The sequence below is a fragment of the Plectropomus leopardus genome, chromosome 8 (genome assembly GCF_026936395.1).
Source record: "Plectropomus leopardus strain MGB_pleo_1.0 chromosome 8, ASM2693639v1, whole genome shotgun sequence".
Taxonomy (NCBI): domain Eukaryota; kingdom Metazoa; phylum Chordata; class Actinopteri; order Perciformes; family Serranidae; genus Plectropomus; species Plectropomus leopardus.
In genome coordinates, this window is record NC_142183.1 from 29,009,758 (window position 1) to 29,030,969 (window position 21,212).

The 21,212-nt window shown below is 40.6% G+C and overlaps 1 protein-coding gene across 1 annotated transcript; it reads right to left on the reverse strand.

Annotated features, from left to right (window-relative positions):
* Window positions 1–1,018: 1,018 nt before the first annotated feature.
* Window positions 1,019–19,415, reverse strand: ints6l (integrator complex subunit 6 like). The gene is made up of 18 exons (XM_042493813.2): window positions 19,147–19,415; window positions 18,951–19,028; window positions 15,673–15,822; window positions 11,965–12,054; window positions 11,625–11,808; window positions 10,508–10,636; window positions 9,732–9,895; window positions 9,292–9,444; window positions 8,942–9,074; window positions 8,457–8,551; window positions 8,233–8,343; window positions 6,911–7,126; window positions 6,680–6,806; window positions 4,538–4,680; window positions 4,195–4,426; window positions 3,710–4,090; window positions 3,494–3,587; window positions 1,019–2,774 (listed from the first exon to the last, which is right to left on the reverse strand). The coding sequence occupies exons 1-18, from the start codon at window positions 19,255–19,257 to the stop codon at window positions 2,672–2,674; spliced, it is 2,694 nt and encodes an 897-aa protein (XP_042349747.2). The 5' UTR covers window positions 19,258–19,415; the 3' UTR covers window positions 1,019–2,671.
* Window positions 19,416–21,212: the final 1,797 nt, after the last annotated feature.

Sequence of the window (21,212 nt, forward strand, 5' to 3'; positions counted from 1 at the left end):
ACAGAAAATTTCCACCTGATCAGTTGCTCGTGTCGGCCTCTAGGTGGCAGCAGAAGCTGAGTGTTTAGATGTAGAAGGAAGCTGCACCAAATCATGAAGTCCCAACTGTTATATTTCTATATTTCTGCAGCACAAAGTGTTTTATGCTCAGGTTTGAAGTGAAGTAAATCCAGGAAAGAAAACATGTCGCCTGTTTCTTTTAGTTTATCGATACACCTGATTAATATATGCAACTTCACACCTGAAGATGTGGTAGAATTTCTCAATTTGATGCAGAATATTGTGAAATCTACTTTTTTGTTACTTGAAAGATCTTTCAGCCTTGGAGTAAGTACCCTTTAGAGGATTGCAAGATGCTTACTCGAGCTGGGTAATGTTTGTTTGTGATACAGATAACAATAGTACTTAATTTGATAACTTTTTTTACTGCATTCAAAACCCGTCGCATATGGAGTCAGTCTATTGCATTAAACGCCACCACCACCACTTACCATACAATTGATTTTTACACAAATACATTTGTAAAGTGTTCAGAGTGCTAAAACATTTTTATTGCCATATTGTCAAACCTTGTGTTGACATCTTAGCATAAAATCAAAGAAATCTTGCAGTTTTTGTCTGCAAGCAAAACCATATAAATAGTATTTTTTCCCCTTGATCTGGGTACAAAAAAGATCAATTACAGGTCTTGTTTGACGGAAGAAGTTTTGATACTACTTGGCACTGAGTTTTTTTGGCACCATAAAGGTATCAAGTACTGATACTCAGCCCCAATGATTACCAAAATAAAAAGCATAAAAAAAATCTACAACCCAAATATATATTTTCTAGACTTTAGTCTTTATGTTTTGTTTTCAGATTAGTGAATAATTTGATGTGTTTGGGCCTCTGAAATTATTCAGATAGAACAAGGACAAGATCACAACCAGTAAGGGCAGGTCACATTTTACAGTAAAGATTTGGCACTACAGAAATTAATGTTTATGCAAATATAAAAAATACATACTGACACACAACAGGAGGTACCATTCTAACTGGTTTATTTTTTGTTTTGTAAAAAAAGAGTAGGTTCATAAAACTTTCCGTTTTATATATGTATTTAACAGTTTACAAAATTGGCTTTAAACATTTAATTCAAAATATTTCTTATACTCTGAAATAAACAAATTCACAAAAATAATCTATATTCCTTATGAACATTAAAAAGTAGTGTACATCTGTCATAGAAACGAGGAAAACTAAAGGAGGAGTGCTAACGTGGGTTCATGGAAAAAGCAGCAGAGGGCGGATAACCAGCTGTTAGAATCCACAACAGGTGACTGTCGACTGAGCCCGGACACATGCACAAACTCCTCCAAATACAGTTAAAGTTCTGGGAATCAATGGAGTGTTTGTGAAGGAAGATTTACTGGACTCTGAGTGAGTGTGTGTGTGTGTGTGTGTGTGTGTGTGTGTGTGTGTGTGTGTGTTGTGGGGTTAGAGGAGTAAACTCTAAAAGGATCCCAGCAGCTGCATTCACTGAACTCATGTTCTATTGCTGTCATGGCAGGTAAGAGGAGGATAACGCTCAATCAATGAGCCACAGAAGACAACTGTCTTGTGGACATGGTCCACATTCAGTCCAAAACACTAATACATTTACATACTGTTGGTGTCCATCTATTTCAGTTTTAAAAAGCACTGTTGTGTGATGTTTATTTCCAAGAGTATGTCAGTATAAACTGTCAAAATAGTAACTAAATGGACTGGATTTTAAAAGCCAATAAATCAGGTTACATGTGCAATCTTACCTCTTTTTGGAGTTTCAAAATTTAAAAAAAAGTGCTGATGAGAGTTGGGCGATATGACAAATTATACCCAGAGTCATGTTTGTTACTGACAAGTTTAGCAAAAATATTTCCATCAGGGTATTATCTTCAGAAAATTGATGATAAATCCCATAATAACATAGAACTTATTTTATGCTCATGGTTTTATCCATATCGCCCACCTCTAATGCCACTGCACATCAGTATCAGCTGATGTGCTGAGAAAAATATTAAAAAACAGAATCAATTAGGTAAGGAAAAAAACTTCAGTGCATCCTTTGTGCAGATTTAACACTCAGAATATGAGGTGGACCTGTGTGTTGGCCCAAAATTTGCATGAATGCAAAATTTTGTTTCTTAGGAAAAAAGAAGTATCAGTCTTACAAACACTTTTCAGACCAGCTGAAGAAAGGTCTGTTAAAAAATAACAATAACAGGAATGTACCTGTCCACCGTTTGCTCTGCTATTTGAGGATCTGACGGCTTACTGTGTGTTTGTGTGTGTGTGTGTGTGTGTGTGTGTGTGTGTGTGTGTGTGTGAACAATGTGCCGATACAGACAAAAGCCATATGGATGTTTAAGGCATCTGTCAATACGAAGAGGATTATGCTTAAAGTCATTTTCCTCGGTGGACCTGTCCTCCAGTTAAACCCTGTGACCTCTGCCTCTAACAGGATGTGATGTAACAGCACAGGGACAGTGGGAACATCTGCTATCAGTGCATTTGTCCTCTCCCTCTCCAGTTCGTCAGTTTGTCTTTTTGGGAATAGTCAACAAGAATGTCTCTTTTACGGTGGTGAAAGGTTTGTTCAAAGAGGAGCTTTATTCCCTTTTGTAGTAACGAAGAAAATCTGGCTCCATCACTAACTGCCGTGATCGTTGGGGAGCTGCGAGGATGCCGCTGCCTTCTCCTCCAACTCAGCGAGGGACGCCTCCAGCTGCTGGATCAGTACCCGCTTCTTGAACCTGACAGAGAGGCAAAGGAAGTCAGAGAGATTCATGCGGGTGAACCCGACTTTTAAATCTACATTATAATGTGACTGCAGTGACACAGGTCTTAAAGGATTACTTTACCCACTAAATGGTCATTTGAATGTCAGCTACTCACCCCATGTTACACTGAATTCATTAATAAAACTTTGTTTTTCTCGCACGTATCTACGGTGAACAAAGAATCCAAGAATGGAGAGCATTTTGGATGTAAAATTGAGTGTAAGTAGGTGCATGTTTATCAGCAGCAAAATGATAGAAAAACGTCTGTTTACAAACTCTCAGAGCTCCTGCAGTATGATCCGAGTCTCCTTTATCCAGTCTTCTGCGGAGTGCTTCCCCAACATTTTAGCATTTTTGCTAAAGCTGTAATATTTAAAACACTTCCACATTTGAGTATTGCGCCTGGTTTCGGACTCTGCTCATGCGCATTATTGTGTTGTCTAGGCGAGCTACGCTCATGAGACTGATGCAAGTTGTGTGAGAGTTTGTAAACGTTTGCTTTAATATAGTTTTTGCTGTTGTGAAACGTGGCCCCCATTTACTTAATTTCATCAAGAATATTCTGTTTTTGTGCCCCCATAGTTTTCTTCACAGTTCGGTGTTAACATGTGAGGAGTCATTGATACACAAATGATCTTTTCCTGGTTGAAGTGCTCCTTCAAAAACATCTAAAATGAGCCAGTGTTTCTTACCTGACAGCCTCTTTGATAGCGTGTTGGATGAAGTACCTCTGAACATTAACTGATCCTTTCACCTGCTGCAGCAGACCATGTATTGCCTCAAAATCTGAGAAAAAAAAACACAGACAGCGATGAAGAGACAGCCAAATGCTCCCAATGTGACACCGGCTCTGTCACAGTAGAATAACACTAAATGTAAGGTGATTCGCTGCACAGGCTCAGACTCACTGCGTCCAGGTTTGCGGACCTCCTTGATGATCTGACTCCTCAGCTCTGCTTGGCTGCCATCTAGTGGAGGTATGAAGATGGTCTCCAGCACCGCAGGGTCGGCTTCAGTGTCGTCCAGTTGGCTCTGCGGACTCAGTCGGTCACAGTTGTGTTTCTCCTCCGGCTGCTGTTCATCTAGACGATCTTCCGCTTGTCTCTCTTCTGTCATGTTGATGTCCTCTCCACAATCTGCTGCTCCCAGCCCGGCCTTCTCCTCCAGGCTCAGTGGAGATGCGTTCTCTGCTACAGTGTCCATCTCGGCGGTCCACATCTCCCCGGACTCGGGCTCAAGAACCCCATCACCGTTACTCTCAGCGATCACTGTGTTGTTGCCGTCCACTCCTGTAAGTTCAACAAATAATTATTCAGGACCAATTGTGCAACAACTTCCACTCAATTCCTCACAATACACAAATATCATAACTCTTGTGTTCCATGAATCTCACCTTTGTGCTGTGGGACGGGTTTTAGGAGGTTCTGCTGCCCCTGAACGCCTACCGGACTCTTTCCCGCCACCACATGGTTGGTGCTCGCTGGTGGAGTCTGTGGCCGCCGCAGTAACGGAGACATGCTCCGCCTTCTCTTCATCGTGTTACCCGAGTTGGAATCGCCCGAATGTCCTCGTTTCTTATTTTGAGGCCCCGCTACAAACTCGTCTGCCTCATCGATCATCATCCCCTGAGACAAACAGGCCAGAAATCAAAAAAATATTGAATGAAGTTGTAAAATAAAACCCACGTTGTGCATAGGTTAATTGTACCGACCAATTTTATGTGTTAATATATTTACCTTCTTATCCTGCTTGAAAGGATTCCCAAATGTGTGCAGGCGTTTCGGTTGGTCGGGGTCAATCTCTCTCAAAGGGGACGGCATCATTTTTAGGTACTCCTGATAGTTTCCCATCTGGGCCACTGGGATACTGTGCAGATAGTCTAACAACCACAGGAAGTATTATTAGTATCGACTAAATACTGTAAAAATTACACAGGACACACTATACATTTTGGATTGTTTGTCAGCAGCATTTGGCAAGTTTGTGCTGTTCATGTTCATTAAAGGGCCAGCGTGAAGGATTTAGTAACATCTAGCAATGAAGTTGCAGACTGCAAATGTATAAAGAATCTACGGTGTCCTTCAGATAATATAAAAACGCACAGGGCCAGTGTTTAGTGTGTCTGTTCTGGACTTCTGCACAAACACAGCGGAGCACCACGATGGGCTCCATGAACGAGGAGCCACTCCCTCTGTGGATATAAAGGGCTCATTCTAAGAATACGAAACACAGTTCTTAGTTTCAGGTGATTATACACAAATGAAAACAAAGTTATGATTATTATATTCCATTTCTGTAAGACTACATACATCACTCTAAATCCTACACACTGGGCATTTAAATCATAAAGCATTATTAAAGGGTGGCCCAAAGTTTTGTATTATTGTGTAGCTCCCAGTACTGTTTCTAATGTATGTGTGGCTGGCTCTGGAGTTAGGTGAATATGACAATGCATTGAAAAAGTCCGTGCAAAAAAAAAAAAAAAAATTAAAAAAGAAAAAACAGCAGTGATTTATTAATCAAAAATCACAACTGAAACAGAGGAGAAGAACAAAAGTCGCTGGAAAAATGAAAAAAAGCAACTGAGAAAATCATAGCCTCACTGCAGGCTCATCCCCCCCCATCAACCCCCAGGTGGCGTCTTATGACCCCTCCAGGCTCCACCCTGTTTGGACTCATCCACTGCATGGGGGAAGGGTAAACAGAAAAAAAGGGGAATAACTCTTAAACCTGATCCTAACAGGCCAACATTAATATTTAACTAGCAACATATTTACATGTAAGCCAGAATCAATAAATCCGTCTATCTGCAATGAATTAAATGCTCCCAAATCCTAAATCAGTCTCCGGTGTCTGATCACACAGCCAGAGGATTTGGAACTGTCCCTCTCAGCCCAGTCTGCCAGAAACCACAATGAAACTGGTGAACAAAGGGCAGAATCACCACTATCATTAATGAACCAGGTTGAAACAAAAAGCAAAAACAAACACACAAACCTGCTTTATGAAAAACCAATATCTTAAGACATTTCATTGAAAAAAAGTTGAGATAAGACACCTTATTGATAACTTCACTCTGACTAACAAGACACAGGTGGCCTCATCAAGCCTGCTGACAGTGGCTGCTGTTGGAGATCTGGGCATGTGAAAGAGAGTTAAGAAAACTTTTTCACAGTATTCAAATCCCAAAAATTTAAATTTTGGTGTGTATGATTTGAAGTCAAAATGCTATTTTCCCCCACCTTTCCAAAACCTTTTCCCCACCTGACCTGACGTATGTGCTACATTCAAACTCGTACTGCCGTGGCCGCCACACTAGTTCAAAAAGTCACACAAATAATCAAGCCGATTGAGGCAGCAGTACATCAGCAACTCCCGTGTGCTGCGAGGTAAAATTACTGTCAGGGGAGTCTGGTGGTTTTGATTGGGACAATTTGACAGCTTCAGTTCCCTGTCGGAGAGGGCTGTCAGACAGCAAGGTAAAGTGGTCAAATATATTGTACATACAGTGCACACTGATTGATTGAACTGAATGATTTTTATTGATACTTTTTTTTGGGTGGTTCTTTTTTAAGGCGGCTAGAGTACATTTTGCCACCGCTTCTGTTCACAGTCACCTGACTCCTGTAACAGAAAAATGAATTTAACCTCTGAGAACAAGAGGAGTTCCTGGTCAACTGCTGTCCGTTTTTTTTTGTATTATTGTGACTTTCAGAGCTGAACTGATGTGGCAGCCACAGCAGTACATCACTTTACTTCTGTGCCCCAGTACTCCTGTAAACTGGGAGCAAGCCAACCGCCATCTACCGAAGTAATACACCGACTGTGGCAAAAAAAAAACCATTCAGCATCACATTCTCTTTCGATTTTTCCTTTACCTTCGTCTTGCCCTCGGATCAGTTTTTGCGACGTCCGCAGCAAATTGGAGCGCATCCTGGTGAGCTGATCCAGAAGGTTCCGTCTCGGGATGTCATATGCATTTCGATAAACTTGAGGTTTCACATCCTGTAAAGACATCAGCAAACCCAGTCAGTGAAAACCCACCAAACATTGACCTGTTTCGTCATGTAACTTTCACACAAAGCATGGCGAGTTTTTCAGAAAAGTACCTTGTTGAGCAGGGCGATCTGGAAGCCAGCGAACTCTTTGAAGTTGATGTCCGCCAGGCGAAGGGGCCCCTCCCCGGTGATTCCCTGCAGCAACTGCTTAAAGTCCCGCCGGTGGGCCAGAGACAGAGAGCTGGAGTGGTTCTTCACCTTTATGCCAGTTTCTTGGGGAGCCTTCTTCCCCACAGACACGATTAGACGATCGGATTCCATCTTTGCCTTTTACAGCAACACAACAGGGAAAGAAATATTTTGTAACTGTCCGGTCAGAAGTTCAGACTGAAATGAGATTTTAGTTTCCTCATGTTTAAGTGACAATGGATATGGTAAACTGCATCAGATACTTTCATTTCACGATGAATCGTTTCAGTATCAATGAGTGTGTTTACATGGACATGAATAACCTGTTTATGATCAGGTTTTTGGAGTATCTCGTTTGTGTGTTTAAGCATGTAAAGCAGTTTTTGAGAAACCCAAATGTGCCAGCTGGTGTGCTCTGACAGAAACCAGGATGTATATTGAGAATATGAATAAAGTCATACCTCTGCAGACGCAGATTTGTCGTATGTGTTGTTTGGCTGATACAGACTGACTGATTTCATTTTGTTTTCTACTTTGCTTTTTATGTGGAACCGTGCAAATTTTTGTTCAGTAATATAAGAACAGATATCGATTTAGTATCTATGGATGCTACACTAAGATTAAGCTGGTTATTTACGTATGAAACATTTAGATTAGCTCGTTGTCTGAAGAAAGCATGGGAGACGACAAACCAAGCTCTCATCAAGATAAACTGTAGATTTGTAAAATTTGTAAGCATTTTTCACTGTAAAATTCATTTTTTGCAAGTATATTGGTCACGTATTATTTTGTAACTTTATTTTGTGTACATACTTTTTCTTTTTTGCTGATATGTGTAAAACCAATAAACAGGTTATTAACGTCCATGTAATTACTCTTATTGTTTATTATCGTCAAAGCAAAGACACTGCAGACATGATTCCTGTTTTTAGTCCAAATTTATGGCTCAATTTGACCTGTTCAGTTTAAGACGAGACTACATTAAAACATTTTGGTTGCTCAGCTTATCATAACTGAAAATAAAGGAATGTTTTACAGCTGTATGTGGCAATCAATTTGCAGTTCCCATCTCATGTTTTAATTTTTGGAAGAAAAAAAAACATCTATGTGTTTGCTCTGAAGCTAATATATGCTCTGTCTCACGCTTAAGGACACTTTGACTCCTGATGAAGTGTATCTGACACTACGCCCGTCACATAGCTTGGAAATGATGTTAAGGGAACCTGCGTGCATTGACTCTTTACCTGCTGACTGAGCTTCTTCAGGTAAGAGATAACACTGTAACTGAGGCCGCAGTCCATGGTGTCTGCAATAAGATTAGGTGCACCCATCATCCTCAACGCCTTTTTTAAGGGCTGTCAGAAGATAGAAAGAGGAAGTTGTGGATGTAAGTTCCATAAAAAACAATATAAATCCTTGTACTGAACTTTCAAATGCACCATAAATAACAAAGGTTAACTAGGTTTACCAAGAGGTAGTACGGAGGCATTGTCTTCAGGTACATCTCAAAAGCCTGTCGCCACTTGAGGTTTGGTTTTAGTTTGTGCACTTTGAACAAATCATCTGGAAGGAGACAAAGACAGGAGGAGAAAAGAGGTTTTATCATTCTGGATCAGTGAGCAGTCAGCCATCCACCTGCACCTCCGACTGCTGCTGCTACTGCTGCAGGGCCGACTGCTGTACACACACAATACTCAGGTGGTGAGTCTAAAACAAGCATCAAAAAATACACAACTATTTGTCCCTAAATATAAATGTTGATGAAATTGCCTAATGATAAGCTTATTATTTGTGATTTTCTTTATAGCCAAAGACGATTGGGCGGAAAAAAGGTCGCAGATGATGAAGTGACCCAGAAAAGGAAAGCCTTTTAAATTTAATATCAGCTCAGACCTACTGACCCAGAAGTTTTGAGGCCACTTCAAAGGACCTGTTTGATGCCATTTGTCTTACCGAGGAGTGGGAGAAGTACTGGGTAGTTGTAAGGCATCACAAAGAGGTTGACACAGGTGAGAGTGGTGCTGGCTTTGAGGTAGCCAAATGGCTGTCCCAGGTCATTCTGTTTCCCGCTGCTGTTAACAAACGCCTGAGGACAACAAGGAAAATAAAGTCAAAATTTGGTTATTGAGATAAAAAAAATGGAACTGAAAACATTTGTAGATCAGCGCTTTGTGACCGAGCTTCACAAGTGAGGCCCATTACTTTACTAACTACAAAAGGGTGAAAATATATTTTGAATGAAGCTCGCAATCTCGTGATTTTCAGAGAAACAAAGCTGATGGGTGTGTGATCATCTACCATACCTGCCAGCACATGTGTGGAGACTTCCTTTCCAAAACAAACTGGGTGAGCGGAGATGGCTCCAGTTCGTACTTGTCAAAGGGAAGCTTGTCGATCACCATGGGCTCACAGTCCACGCAAGAGAAACGCACCATGGGATGTGCAGAGCGAGGTGGCTGGAAGCAGGAAATGGACATAATTGAAGAAGTTGTGAAGCAACAGATCGTGGTGTTAACAGGATGAGTTTGCAGAGCTGGACACTTGATTGTATCTGCTGTAAGTTAAAGTTACTGACTGATGTTAGACAGAGAAAAAGAGGACTTCCAATAAAAGAGAGAAAGACAGAAACATCAGGTAAGCCTGGTGAAAGTAAAAGAGACATTTCTTGTAAAACATAGTTCTTCAGCCTGCAGAATGACACGCTGAAAGTGTCGCTGAGATATTTTTAAGCCTCTCTGCTCACCAGGGTGGGAGAATTCTGGTCCGGCCAGAAGGACTCTGGTATGGGCCAATGCCCAACTGGAACCCCTGTCTTTGGGTTCGGTCGCACGTAGATGAGTTTGTGGCAGCTGTGCCACGGCTGCGGGTTGAAGGATGACACAGGACGACTTGGCTCCGATGAGTTGTCTGTGAAACAAAAAGACATGACGTAAGGCAGAACACATTTCTCAACCACTGTAAACAAACCCCCTGAGTCATGGATATGATTAGGCTTCTATCATTTTCTGAAATACTTTTAAAGTCTCTCAAGTACCTAAAACTTTCCTGTGTAAACACTTTTTTTTTTAACAAATATAACTTTGAATCTCTCTTTTTATCAGTACAATGATGTGAGTCAATTTATCTCTTAACATTTCTTAACAGAGACACTTTTTTATGCACTCAGTTCTCCTTTTTAGTGTAAAACCACAGTGTCATGAACCAAGATAAGAAGATTCTCTTTTGCTTTCACCTGTTTCTCTGCCCTCAGTATCTTTGCTCTATCTTGCTGCGTGAAACATGATCATATTACGTGCTCAGAAACTCAATAAAATCGACGCCTTTCAGGGGGCGTAGGCCATTTGATTCGTGTTTATGAACTCGACTGGGTTCTTGGGTAGTGAATCATTTTGTGCATGCCAAAAATGTAATGACTGTAATGTTGTTACTGCAGTTCATACATGTTCCATGACAGGTCTAAGGGCAGGATTTGCACAGAGGTAAAGCCACTGCCTCGTGTCCACTCAGCGTGCCACTCACCTTCCCCGATGAGAGGTGGATCTGGCCCCGTCTTCTCAAAATTAATGACAACACCGCTTTGAACCTTTTGGACCAGAGACTCCAGACACTGGTTCAGCATCCTCTGTGTCCGCACACAGTACGATCGCCCTGAGAGAAAACCAGAGGGCACAATATTCAGGGGTGTAAGAAAACATTGATATATTGGAGTATTGACAATAGTGTGACTTTTATTTTTATAGTGTGATATTTTTATGACATGTACAATGGCTTTGTTGTAATATACTATACATTTTTAATGACATTTTATGATATACTATGGCATTTCTTGTTTTTAAGATATTTTTTGGCTTTTTTCGCCTTTATTTGACAGGACAGAGTGAACGTGTGAAAGGGAGAGAGACAGGGGACGACATGCAGCAAAAGGCCGACGGCGGAGTCGACCCTGCGACCGCTGCAGCGAGGACTCAGCCTCTGAACGTGGAGCACACGCTCTATCCACTGAGCTGCCGATGCCCCTACTATGGCATTTTCATGACATATTAACACTTTAAATCCTCAGAGCACTCATATTGCATTCTAGTTTTACATTCTAGTTTTACACTTTTAACACAGCTTCACATTAATGTACCTACCACACACCAAACATAAAATTGCAGTACTCTGCAATACTATCTTTAAAGTTTACTTATGATTGCGGTTACATTTTCAGAGGATTATTTCAGATGTCAGTGCGTGTTCCCTTGTCATAGCATAGCACACTTTTTTTTCATAAGTATATTTGGGGGATGTCCCCTGAACTATATCATAGGAACAGCCTATTGTTGGATGTTGAGATAAATAAAAACAGATCCCACTGTTATGGCTGCATATAAAAGTGAACATTTTATTCATGATGGTGTGTTCTTTATACTGACAGTTTTCCTAAAATTAGTTGCGCAAACTTGCAAAATATCGCCTTGTTTACATTATCACAATATATTGAATTGTAACACCAGTATCTTTCCCACCACACAGCCTTGACAATTATCACACACAATGGAGTGAATTATGAGTGCAGACACATAATGATTCTGATAATAAATGTTGGCGTGAACGCAGACCCATGCTGGCGTGCCAAAGTAAGAAAATGTCAAACCTCCAGTGACTTCACACATTTGGGTGATGGCAGACTCATCTGTGGGGACGCTGCCGAGCTGCTCCGTGTCCGGAGTGGCTGCTCCCGGCAGTCTCAGCACCAACGCAAACAGACGCTGGTCCCAGCGGAAAGGCTCCTTGGTCAACTCGCTGCCTGCCAGCGGAGAGTTCAGAGGCAGGTGCAGCTACGCAACAGGACAGAAGGAGAGAAAAGGATGATGGGAAAACGGCTACTGCTCAACATTTGCACAGTTTACAAACCGGATTATTCCTGTCTGTACATAATCCAAACAGATCACATTACAGTATAGTAGCACTGGTGCATTTGTGTGTCCTCTCACCTCATCAGGCACCCCGGAGCTGTGTGTGAGCTTGTTCCCATCAGTGATAGTGATGATCACAGATGGTTCCAGGAAGAACGGGTTACGGCCCTGAGACAGAAACACATTCAGCCATGAAACCAAAGTTCAAGCTTCTTTACCGTAAAACTTCAAAATAAAAGCCTCTTTGCCATTAGAGGCCCAGTCCCTTTTACTAGTGCAATGTGGCGACACATTTTGACGAATAAAGGTGTGTCTCAATTAGCAGCCCGGTCTTTTATAGAAGTTCTTTGAATGTATAAAACCAGGTTGTTGGCAACCTGCTGGAGATGGTTAAGTGCTTATAAAAGTTTAAACTTTTGCCGATATTGATCATTAGCTCAGTAAAATCCTCTACAATTCAGTCATTCAGTTAATTTTGTTGAAATCATGAGTGCCAAAGAAGATGGTATTATCAGCATCGTAAACAAGAGAAACGCGAAAAGAGTAAGTAGATGTAGATGTTGTTTATGTATTTAAAATTATTTTACAGAATTATTAGCATTTTTACGCATCTTTTTTCCAGGTCATGTCTTGCTTTGTAGTTTTTTTGTTGTTGTTTGTTTTACTTTGTCATTTTGTTGTTGTTGTTTTGTTTTGTTTTATTTTATTTGGGGCGGGGGGGCTGCAGTTTTTCAGGGAATTTTTTGTACTTTTCATAGATTTCTTGCTAACCTCTGGGTCATTTCTTCTTTTGTTGCTCATTATCTTCTTCCCGTGTTTTTCAATAAAACAAAACCAATTTGCCAGCTCACAAAAGGTTAAACAAATAATTCGATTGTATATTCATCTTTGCTGAGCAAGTTTTGTATGAAAGGAATTCAAAGCCTGTCCCATAAAGACGTCCACAGAATATATGCCTTTTGAGTTCAGCGATTTAAGCAAATAACAGCCTGAGCTGGTAATTGAAGTTTTACGGTATTCTTTGCTTTATTTACATAGCTGACAGCTCTGTGTCTCCAAAAGACTCCCATCTCCTAAACATCAAATGGAGCCGGTCTCTTGTGCTCACTGTCATGGCAAAATATGATACACCATTTAAACAGGAGTCACTTAAACACAGTATTTAGTAAGGTATTATCTTTGCACCTCTGATAATAACCTCCTGAACGCTAATATGAAGTGTGTTTTGCAGCCTGTAATCTTTGCCTGGTGTCAGGACGCATCTGTAAGCTGCAGAGTGTCCTTGTGTTACTCATTAAGGACGGAGGCCTCCACCACTGTGCTGTGGGGGTCAGCCTTGTCTAATTCAAACACACACACAGAATGCCTAAGTAGATTCACACACACATGCCGATGCACAGAACTTGTGCTGCCACTTGAGCGTGGTAATCTCCCTCTGCCTTCGAGCGGAGGTTTGCAGAAACGATGTGTGTGAGGGGCTGATGTTAACTGAGGAAGACGGAGTGGATTAAGCTGCAATGGAAAGTCAATATTTCTCTCTTTTACTGAGGGTAAAGGAATAAAAAGTGCCAGCTGAAAGCTTTGCCGCAATCATTATTAAAACCTTCGTTTATCCAAGGAAAGTCCACATATATTGTACGCGTTGGCTGTGACAGAGAAGGAGAAGCCTCGTCTTACGCTCGGTTACTAGCCGGTGTGTCAGAACTAGTTTCGTCTTGTGGAATCAGTTTTTAAAATGTTTCGCTCACGGACACCTAACTTCCTCCCCTTGTACTATTTTTAGCTTCTCTTGGACTAAAATTCACTTCTCTCTGTTTCTGAGCCTTCTTTGCAGTTCTCTGTTTCTGCTGCTACATTTTTCTGATTATTTTAAATGTTAGGTTGATTTTGGACACGGCCTCACCCGCTTATTCCTTAGGGAAAAATCCTGTAATGGGCTCTGAGTCTGCAGTTCACCTGATTCTTAACTTATGTCTGTTGGCCTGCTCATGCTTCTGATATGCAGTTTATAAAATCACACAAAGCAAAAGAGATGCCAATATATGTAAAAATAAAAAATGCATGTTAATTACAAATATTATAACATTGGTTATGAATTGTCCACTAAATTTGGCATGTTTGGTGTCTTGTTAAAAATTAAGTTAGGGCTGCAACTAACATGTTTTTTTATTATTGCTCAACAGTGGCTGATGTTCCCATTAGCAGCATAAGTAGTCGCCTGGGGTGCCTATGCCCCCCCCCCCCAAAAAATAAATAAATAAATAGACTAATATATATGGAAATGGGAGAGTGGTGTGTTTATAGGGAGCATTAGAGTAAGACAAAATGAAAAGGCAAAGGCCATTGAGGGTGCAGTACAAAGACAAGAAGAAATCTGCAAACTGTCTTATTGTTTGTTAACTAGTAGTGATACGCAGGTCAAATCACAGCCTGCAGGTCTCATCGAGTAAGCTTGTTAGAAAACATTGTGGCTTTGGGGCAGGCGGGTCATAGTGGAAAAACAGCTTTCTGAGTATGTTATTAATAACTTACAGAAACATTGTGAAATCATACAACTTTCACCCTCTCTCCCCCCTTTCTCCGTGTCTCTCACACAGCCAGCAGTTTTATCATCAGCGCTGATGCGCTCAAGCTTTCCATTACTCAGCTTTTGACCGGGAAAATCTGTTGAAGTCTGACATATTTAAATCTCTCTGGTCATAATGTCCACTAACAATATGTCCCCTGCAAATATGTAGGCCTAACATCATGTCATAACAGCAAGAAAGAGTCTCTCTTTCCACACAGATTACGTTTAATACGCACTTCTGTAACATCATGTAAACAAACCGCTGTACCTATCAGCTGTGCCCTCATGTAAACAAACCAGCTGTGCTCTTGAGATTACACTTAAGATATAACCACTTAAAAGATGGATAAGTGCTTGGTGTCGTCATACGTTTGCACCTTTCAAAACAGAAAACACACATTTTATATTTACTGGAAATTACATCCAATAGAGCTGACAGCAAGCACGTTGTTATTGGCATGGTTATATTAGAAAACTTTCAGCTCTGGTTTGCAGGTTTCAGGTTTGTGGTTTGGGTTTGGGTCATTGATGAAAGTATATGTTAATGGGTTGGATGTAGCAGATTAGCTCTTATAAACAGGCTGGGTTGGTGCAGGTTTAAAAAGCCCTGACCCGCGCATCAGCTATCAGCTAGTTTTTATTTATGTTGATTTCTCATTTACTCTTGTTCTTGTCCATAATGAATCCAATAAATATTGGGGGAGGTTGGCACTGAATGTGCTAGGTCCGGCACTGTGGATAAATCTGCCAAGTATTTGCTCACTTGTCTACCTGCCCAGGGAAAACAGATGTGATATAGCTGCTAGCTAACTCTGGTGCAAATAAATTGTGTGCTGTATAGATTCACTTGAAAAGCATTTGTAAACTATGGAGGAACATTTTTGAGTGTTTTTTTTTTAGTGTTTGTTTTTGTGAGTGTATTTTTTTTTTAAAGTATATTATGTATATACTGAGTAATTTGTATCCTAATTTATGATGGTACAAGTGCCTGTGTCTGTATTGCATGTGTAACTGTTACACCACAATGAATTTATTTTGGAAAAATGTTCTGTCTCTGCAATAATAAACAATAAATTAGTTAGTTTACCAAAGACTTGGTCTGTAAAATGTCAGGAAATTGTAAAACTGGGAACCTTTGGGTATCTTTGCTTGAGACACAACGAAAAAAATAGTTCCAGCTCTAATTACAATGACTAACAGGTAAGAATGCTGCCTACCTGTCCATAGTTGTCGATTCCCGAGACAAGCCGGTTGAGGTTAAGCAGGTCGAAGGCCGTGCGAAGAGCATGACCTAATGTAGTCAGCCCAGACGCCTGCAGGTTCTTCAGCTCACACATGAAGGTGGCGTGGTTCTCCTTCCAGCCGGCCTGAAACACACACAGGGGCAGTGTGCTGAATGGACCGCACAGCAAACAGCTGTACGACTAACAGAGCAGCAGAGGAGGCCTGAAGTTACAATGCACGGCGAAGAGCCGCAAACAAAAATAGATCCACTCCCACAGATACCCATTCTGTGTAATTACAAAGAAAAACAGTACGCGTTTTGTTCACTAGCAACCACAAACTGATTCATGTCGAGCATGTGACTGCCACCTTTGGTAAAAGGAGTTTATGTCTTAGCAACCCATTGACGGCGTGCAACATGACATAAACAGCAACCATAAAATGAGATCAGCTCATGTCAAGCTCTGGAAATGGAAGATAATATTGTTGAAATTCAGGCCCACATTTGAGCTGGGAGGTGCTGTTTAAGAAAGAGTCTAATTTCATACATGACGAGCATCCAGAAATACACTTCCCACTGCCGCCTGTCCTCTGTGACGGAGATTCACTCCCACAGGAGAGGATGTGGGTGTGTGTATCTGCTCTCGGACTTTTCTCCAGCGGGTCAAGTACCTTACTGCTGCAGCCTCATGCTTAATCTAAGGATGACCTGCAGGCTTACCACTTCCTCTGGCAGGAGGAGGAGGAGGGGGGGGCTGAAGACGAGAGAGAGCGAGAGAGAGATGAAAAAACTTGAAGCACCAATGTCTGCTCTCTGAATCAGGCCAGTGGATCTAGATTTTTGGATTATCATGGGATATCATTCCAAAGCCATGATTTGGGAGGTATTTCTAGGAAAGCTCAGAGTGTTACATGACGTTAGATAAATGTTATACAGTCATGTGAGCAACATCAAAACTGATGGTGGAAACACACTCACTGGGGTAGTTATAGACCCAGACATAAACCCAAGTGTAAGCCAGAAGAAATGTAAGTCTTAGTCTGCACTCAATAATTCAGACAACAGAATATTTCTATTTTCCTCTCAGCCAGCCTCCTCTCTCTCCCTCTACATCAACAATTTATTGCCTCTGTAACTGTGCAATCAGAGTAGCCCCATTCAGTATAACCTTGTCCTTTCATCATAATCCTCAGTGCACAAAGCAGGCAGAGACAACAAAGGAGGAGGCAATGAAGACAAAGAGAGGAAGAGCAGGAGGAAGAGGAGCTGAGGACACACTTTACAACAAGGGAATAGCAATTCTTGGATTATTTGATTAAACACATTTCGGTGGGATGCCTGGAGCAATGATCTGGACTTGGTGGATACTACATGGTCAATGACTGAGTGAAGCAGAAGGCCCCAATTACAGCCTCAACTCATAACATATGGGCCTACAACAGCAAAATAAAAAGTATACAGTAATATTTTAAGTGTTGGGTCAATAAAGAACCACATAAGGCCTGATAGTTATTTTGCTTTTTGCACTGCTTTCATTATTAACACTACGCAAGAATGGACATTAGTGAATTTAAAAAAAAACAAAACGGTATTGAAACTACATAAATATATGGCAACAATAGCACTATGATAAACGTTGTTTGCAAAATTATATTCTTGAAAAGTGAAGGAGTTACTCTTGAAAACAGCTTTACGAATGCATTGGGAATTAGGGTTATATTAATATAAACTTTGCAAGAAAAAAAACATTTTATATTTTACCTCATATGGGTTAAGAAAATACAAAGTAAAAAATGTATCAAGCCCTTGTATGTTCATAAGACTAGCCAAAAGTATGATTTAATGAATAAATTATTGTAAAGTTAAATATTTCATTGATTATACAAGACAAAATGATTTTTCATCCCGCTGATCAGCTGATAAAATAAAAAGGGATTATTTTATGCCCCGAAGCTCAGTTTTTCAATTCACATCTCCTATATTCTCACCCCTGGCATGTGTTTAATTATTCAAACATTTCCCATTTTCTTCCTTGCTTGCGTGATAATTACAAGTGCATCCCCAGTGCCTGCGTGTGTAAAGGAAGAGTGTAAAATATGACACTATATGATTGTATGTTTTGTATTGAATTATCATGAGGTGGACCGTAATATCGTGGCCTCTTGTTTGGTGCTCTCAAAAGAATGATGCCGCTTAATACATTGAAATAATTTTTTTGAAAAAAACATGATGGAATTAACTGGTTATTACAAGTATCTTTTAACTTGCACTACACTCTAAATCATATGCCTCAGATTTTATCCTCTAAAACTCATACACGCTACTGCTATTAAAGATTGATTAACTAATTACTTTCCTGCTCTGGCATTTTGTAATCTGGTCATGAGGCATGCAAACAAATAAATACGAGGAAAGCACACTATTCTCCATGTTTTAAAGCATTAATGACTTGGGATAGAGTGAGTGCTGCAATGCATATTGTGCTGAGAGTAGTAACAGTGTTGTTTATAGACAGAGTTGGACAAGCCAAGAGATTCCTAATAGCCACTAAAGCAGATGAGGGACTTCAGGGGTTCATGTGGGTACTAAGGATTGTATTTTATTGGGCATGAAAGGCTCAGAGAGAGAGATGTGTGCCAGCTCATAAAACAAATCAATTGATTGCTGGTGAGGATAGCTTTGCTGACATGAAACCCCTGAAATGATTGCAGTTATTCACAGGTTGTGTTTAGGGTTTTTTTTGCCTTTGTGTGTGCATGAACACTAGAGCGTGTTTTAGTATGCTGGGCCATTATGCTCATAGTATCGGTATGACAAATAATTATCATATGAATAATGATTATTTTCTTCTAGCGAACTCACATGAAAAAAAAAAATCTCATGATGAAGAGGGTTTATCAACTTTCAGCCCAGACTGGCCAATGGTAATGCGTGGATGGTGCAAGGGGAGGAGCAGGGGATGATTGGCGGGCTCTTTAACCAATCCGGACTGTGTACTTTCAAAAAAAGAGCGACGTCATAGGCGATAATAAATCTCTCCGCCTCCATCTCAACGCCCGAGACTTTTCTCAACACAAAAGCAAAATGTCCGCTGGATGGTCGGAGGCAGTGCAGCTCCGGGTCTGCGGTTATTTGGAGCAAAAAAATGCCGTTTTTCGCCACCGGGAAGCCGCCCAACACTGACTACAAACCAGAAGGACAATAAAGTCTCACTGACAGCAAAATACGTTCGCCTTATCAAATGTAAACATTGTATCAGTTGCTAATTACCTTCACTCCGTATGGTGGATCATCGAATGTAACTAGCATGTACCTGTCGCCTCTACTAGCCGGGTCTCGGGCACGCAGCTGTCAAAAAAGAAAACCAAAACAACATATATTAATTTCGACCGATCTTGCCCAAGGAACCCTATGCTCACCAAAGGTACACACTTGCTGAAAAAGTCGGGGTAAAATCAGTCGTTACCTTCATAAAGACCTCAACCGCGCCTTTAGCAACGTCCAGATACGTCGTACCCAAATAAGTGCGCTGATTCATAGAGGCGGACGTGTCTAACAGGAAAAGTAAAATAGGCATTTTAAATGTAAAGCCGCGCTTGTATGCTTTTCTAAAATTACTGTTATACACATGTGACCTATCGTGCGGCCAAACAGTTCGCACATGTGTGTATATATTTGTTATAATAAGCCCCCCCTCCTGAAGAGGGCCGTTGCCTCTGCTCTCTCTCTATCTGCCTTTCTAGAGCTCTGTCTCGGCTCGCGCTGTTCAACTTCTGCTCCTAACCGACGGCCACGCCCCGCTCCCTCCGCTGCCACGCCATTGGCCGAGCCGGATTCCACTGACCACGCCCCCTACAATACATAAATATATAATAAGGTCGCTATGGCGCGAGAGTATACAGTGCATCCGCCTGTTTTCCTGGTTGTGTGTATGCTAAACGTGTGTATTCAAAACAGTTTGACCATGCTCCGCGATTATTAGCGCAAAGTAGCCTATCTGTCTGAATTAAAACCAAATTAATAATATGTAGAGATCATATTAATAGACATGAAATTTCTTGCTAATTCCCTCGCATCCCGCCCCCGTCATACACATGCACACACACATTTACACAACCTCTCTCTCTCGCGCGCGCGCGCGCTCTCTCTCTTTCCTGTCACTCTCTTGCTGCGTTCAAGGCACCTCAATAGGTACGTCCTTCCGGCTGTTAAACATAACAAGACCACGTGCAGTGACATAGCCCAACCAAGAAAACAACGAACTTAAGTTGGACATTATCTAAGTCTATAAATCAACTGTCCTCTTTACGGTACATGCATTTGGTGCTGTGATGGTAGAATCATGGGAAAATTCACAGTTAGGGCAAAAACTGCGCAGAGACAGAACTTACACAAATACAAATACTCAAACAGACCACCAAAACATATCATAGGACAAATATTACAATATAAAAGTAAAAAAACCCGTAAAAGAGTACCACCTGTTCTGCATGTGCTCAGATGATAATAATAAATCCGACAGCACGTGAGGGCAGCATCATAGTTATATTATGGGGGAATCTTGAGCTTTGCTTTTAATACTTAATCAAACGCCCTGCGATTAAATTATAAATGATCACAAGCTTGTGTTTATTATAAACTTAAACTTTATATCAAAATAGATTGGAAAGAAATGCATCCTGGATTTTAAGGTCAGAGGAAAGTCATAGTAGCCAACCCCAGACACAATGCAGATGAAGGCCTTATCTTTCCTGGACAGGTTTGTCCACATTATATTGTGTGGAAATTAGACCTTTCTATTTTTCTATTTGGTGGCACTAATAAGCAGTTTGGATGGTGGAAAATGATATATGTTGTTTTGCTCAGAGTGATAAATCCAGACTAATGCAAAGGGGATTCAACATCAACCTGACTCTGAATGTGCAAGTAAAATGGCCAGTAAACAATAATATGCTTTCATAATCATGGTAAAACACTTTAAAAACCTCCTATCCATATTTAAAGTATTTATGTTTGAGCACAGTTTTTAGCCAGATTATATGATAAAAATAACATAAATTTAGCTCAGTCAATAGCTCAAACTATTCTGCAATTATAACAGATTTGATTAGTTAAGGGCGTTTATAATACACTTGCATGCTTTGCACAGGTAACATTTCATACCAAACATCTCCCTTTTTGTTTTTTAATCATAAAACTTAATTAATAGCAAAAGCGTACACATCAATTGTCCCAGAAAGAAACAACAGCATGCCAGAGGTGTTAAAAGTCCGTTCATATGAAGTCCTGTCAGAATTCAAGAGTTTAATGTAATTGTAGTTCCTTTTTTTTTTTCTTAAAAAGTCTTTTAAGATTTTTTTAAATTCTTCATATTTTCTAGTAAGGTGCCAGACTGCATAAGTTTAACAATACATTAATTAAAGCAGGGTTTGGAGTCAGCCCACTTCGCTTTGTGAATATGGAATTTACCAAGAATGATCCAAAGCTGCATAATAATAATAATAACAATAACAACAACAACAACAACAACAA

Bases quoted from the DNA above. Each gene is read 5' to 3' on its own strand.
- ints6l (XM_042493813.2), bottom strand. From the start codon at position 19,257: ATGCCTATTTTACTTTTCCTGTTAGACACGTCCGCCTCTATGAATCAG. The intron at 10,637-11,624 runs GTTTGACATTTT...GTTTTCTCTCAG, and splicing joins AATGTGTGAAGTCACTGGAG to GGCGATCGTACTGTGTGCGG. The intron at 4,681-6,679 runs GTAAAGGAAAAA...TGTGGTTGTTAG, and splicing joins GATCCGAGGGCAAGACGAAG to ACTATCTGCACAGTATCCCA.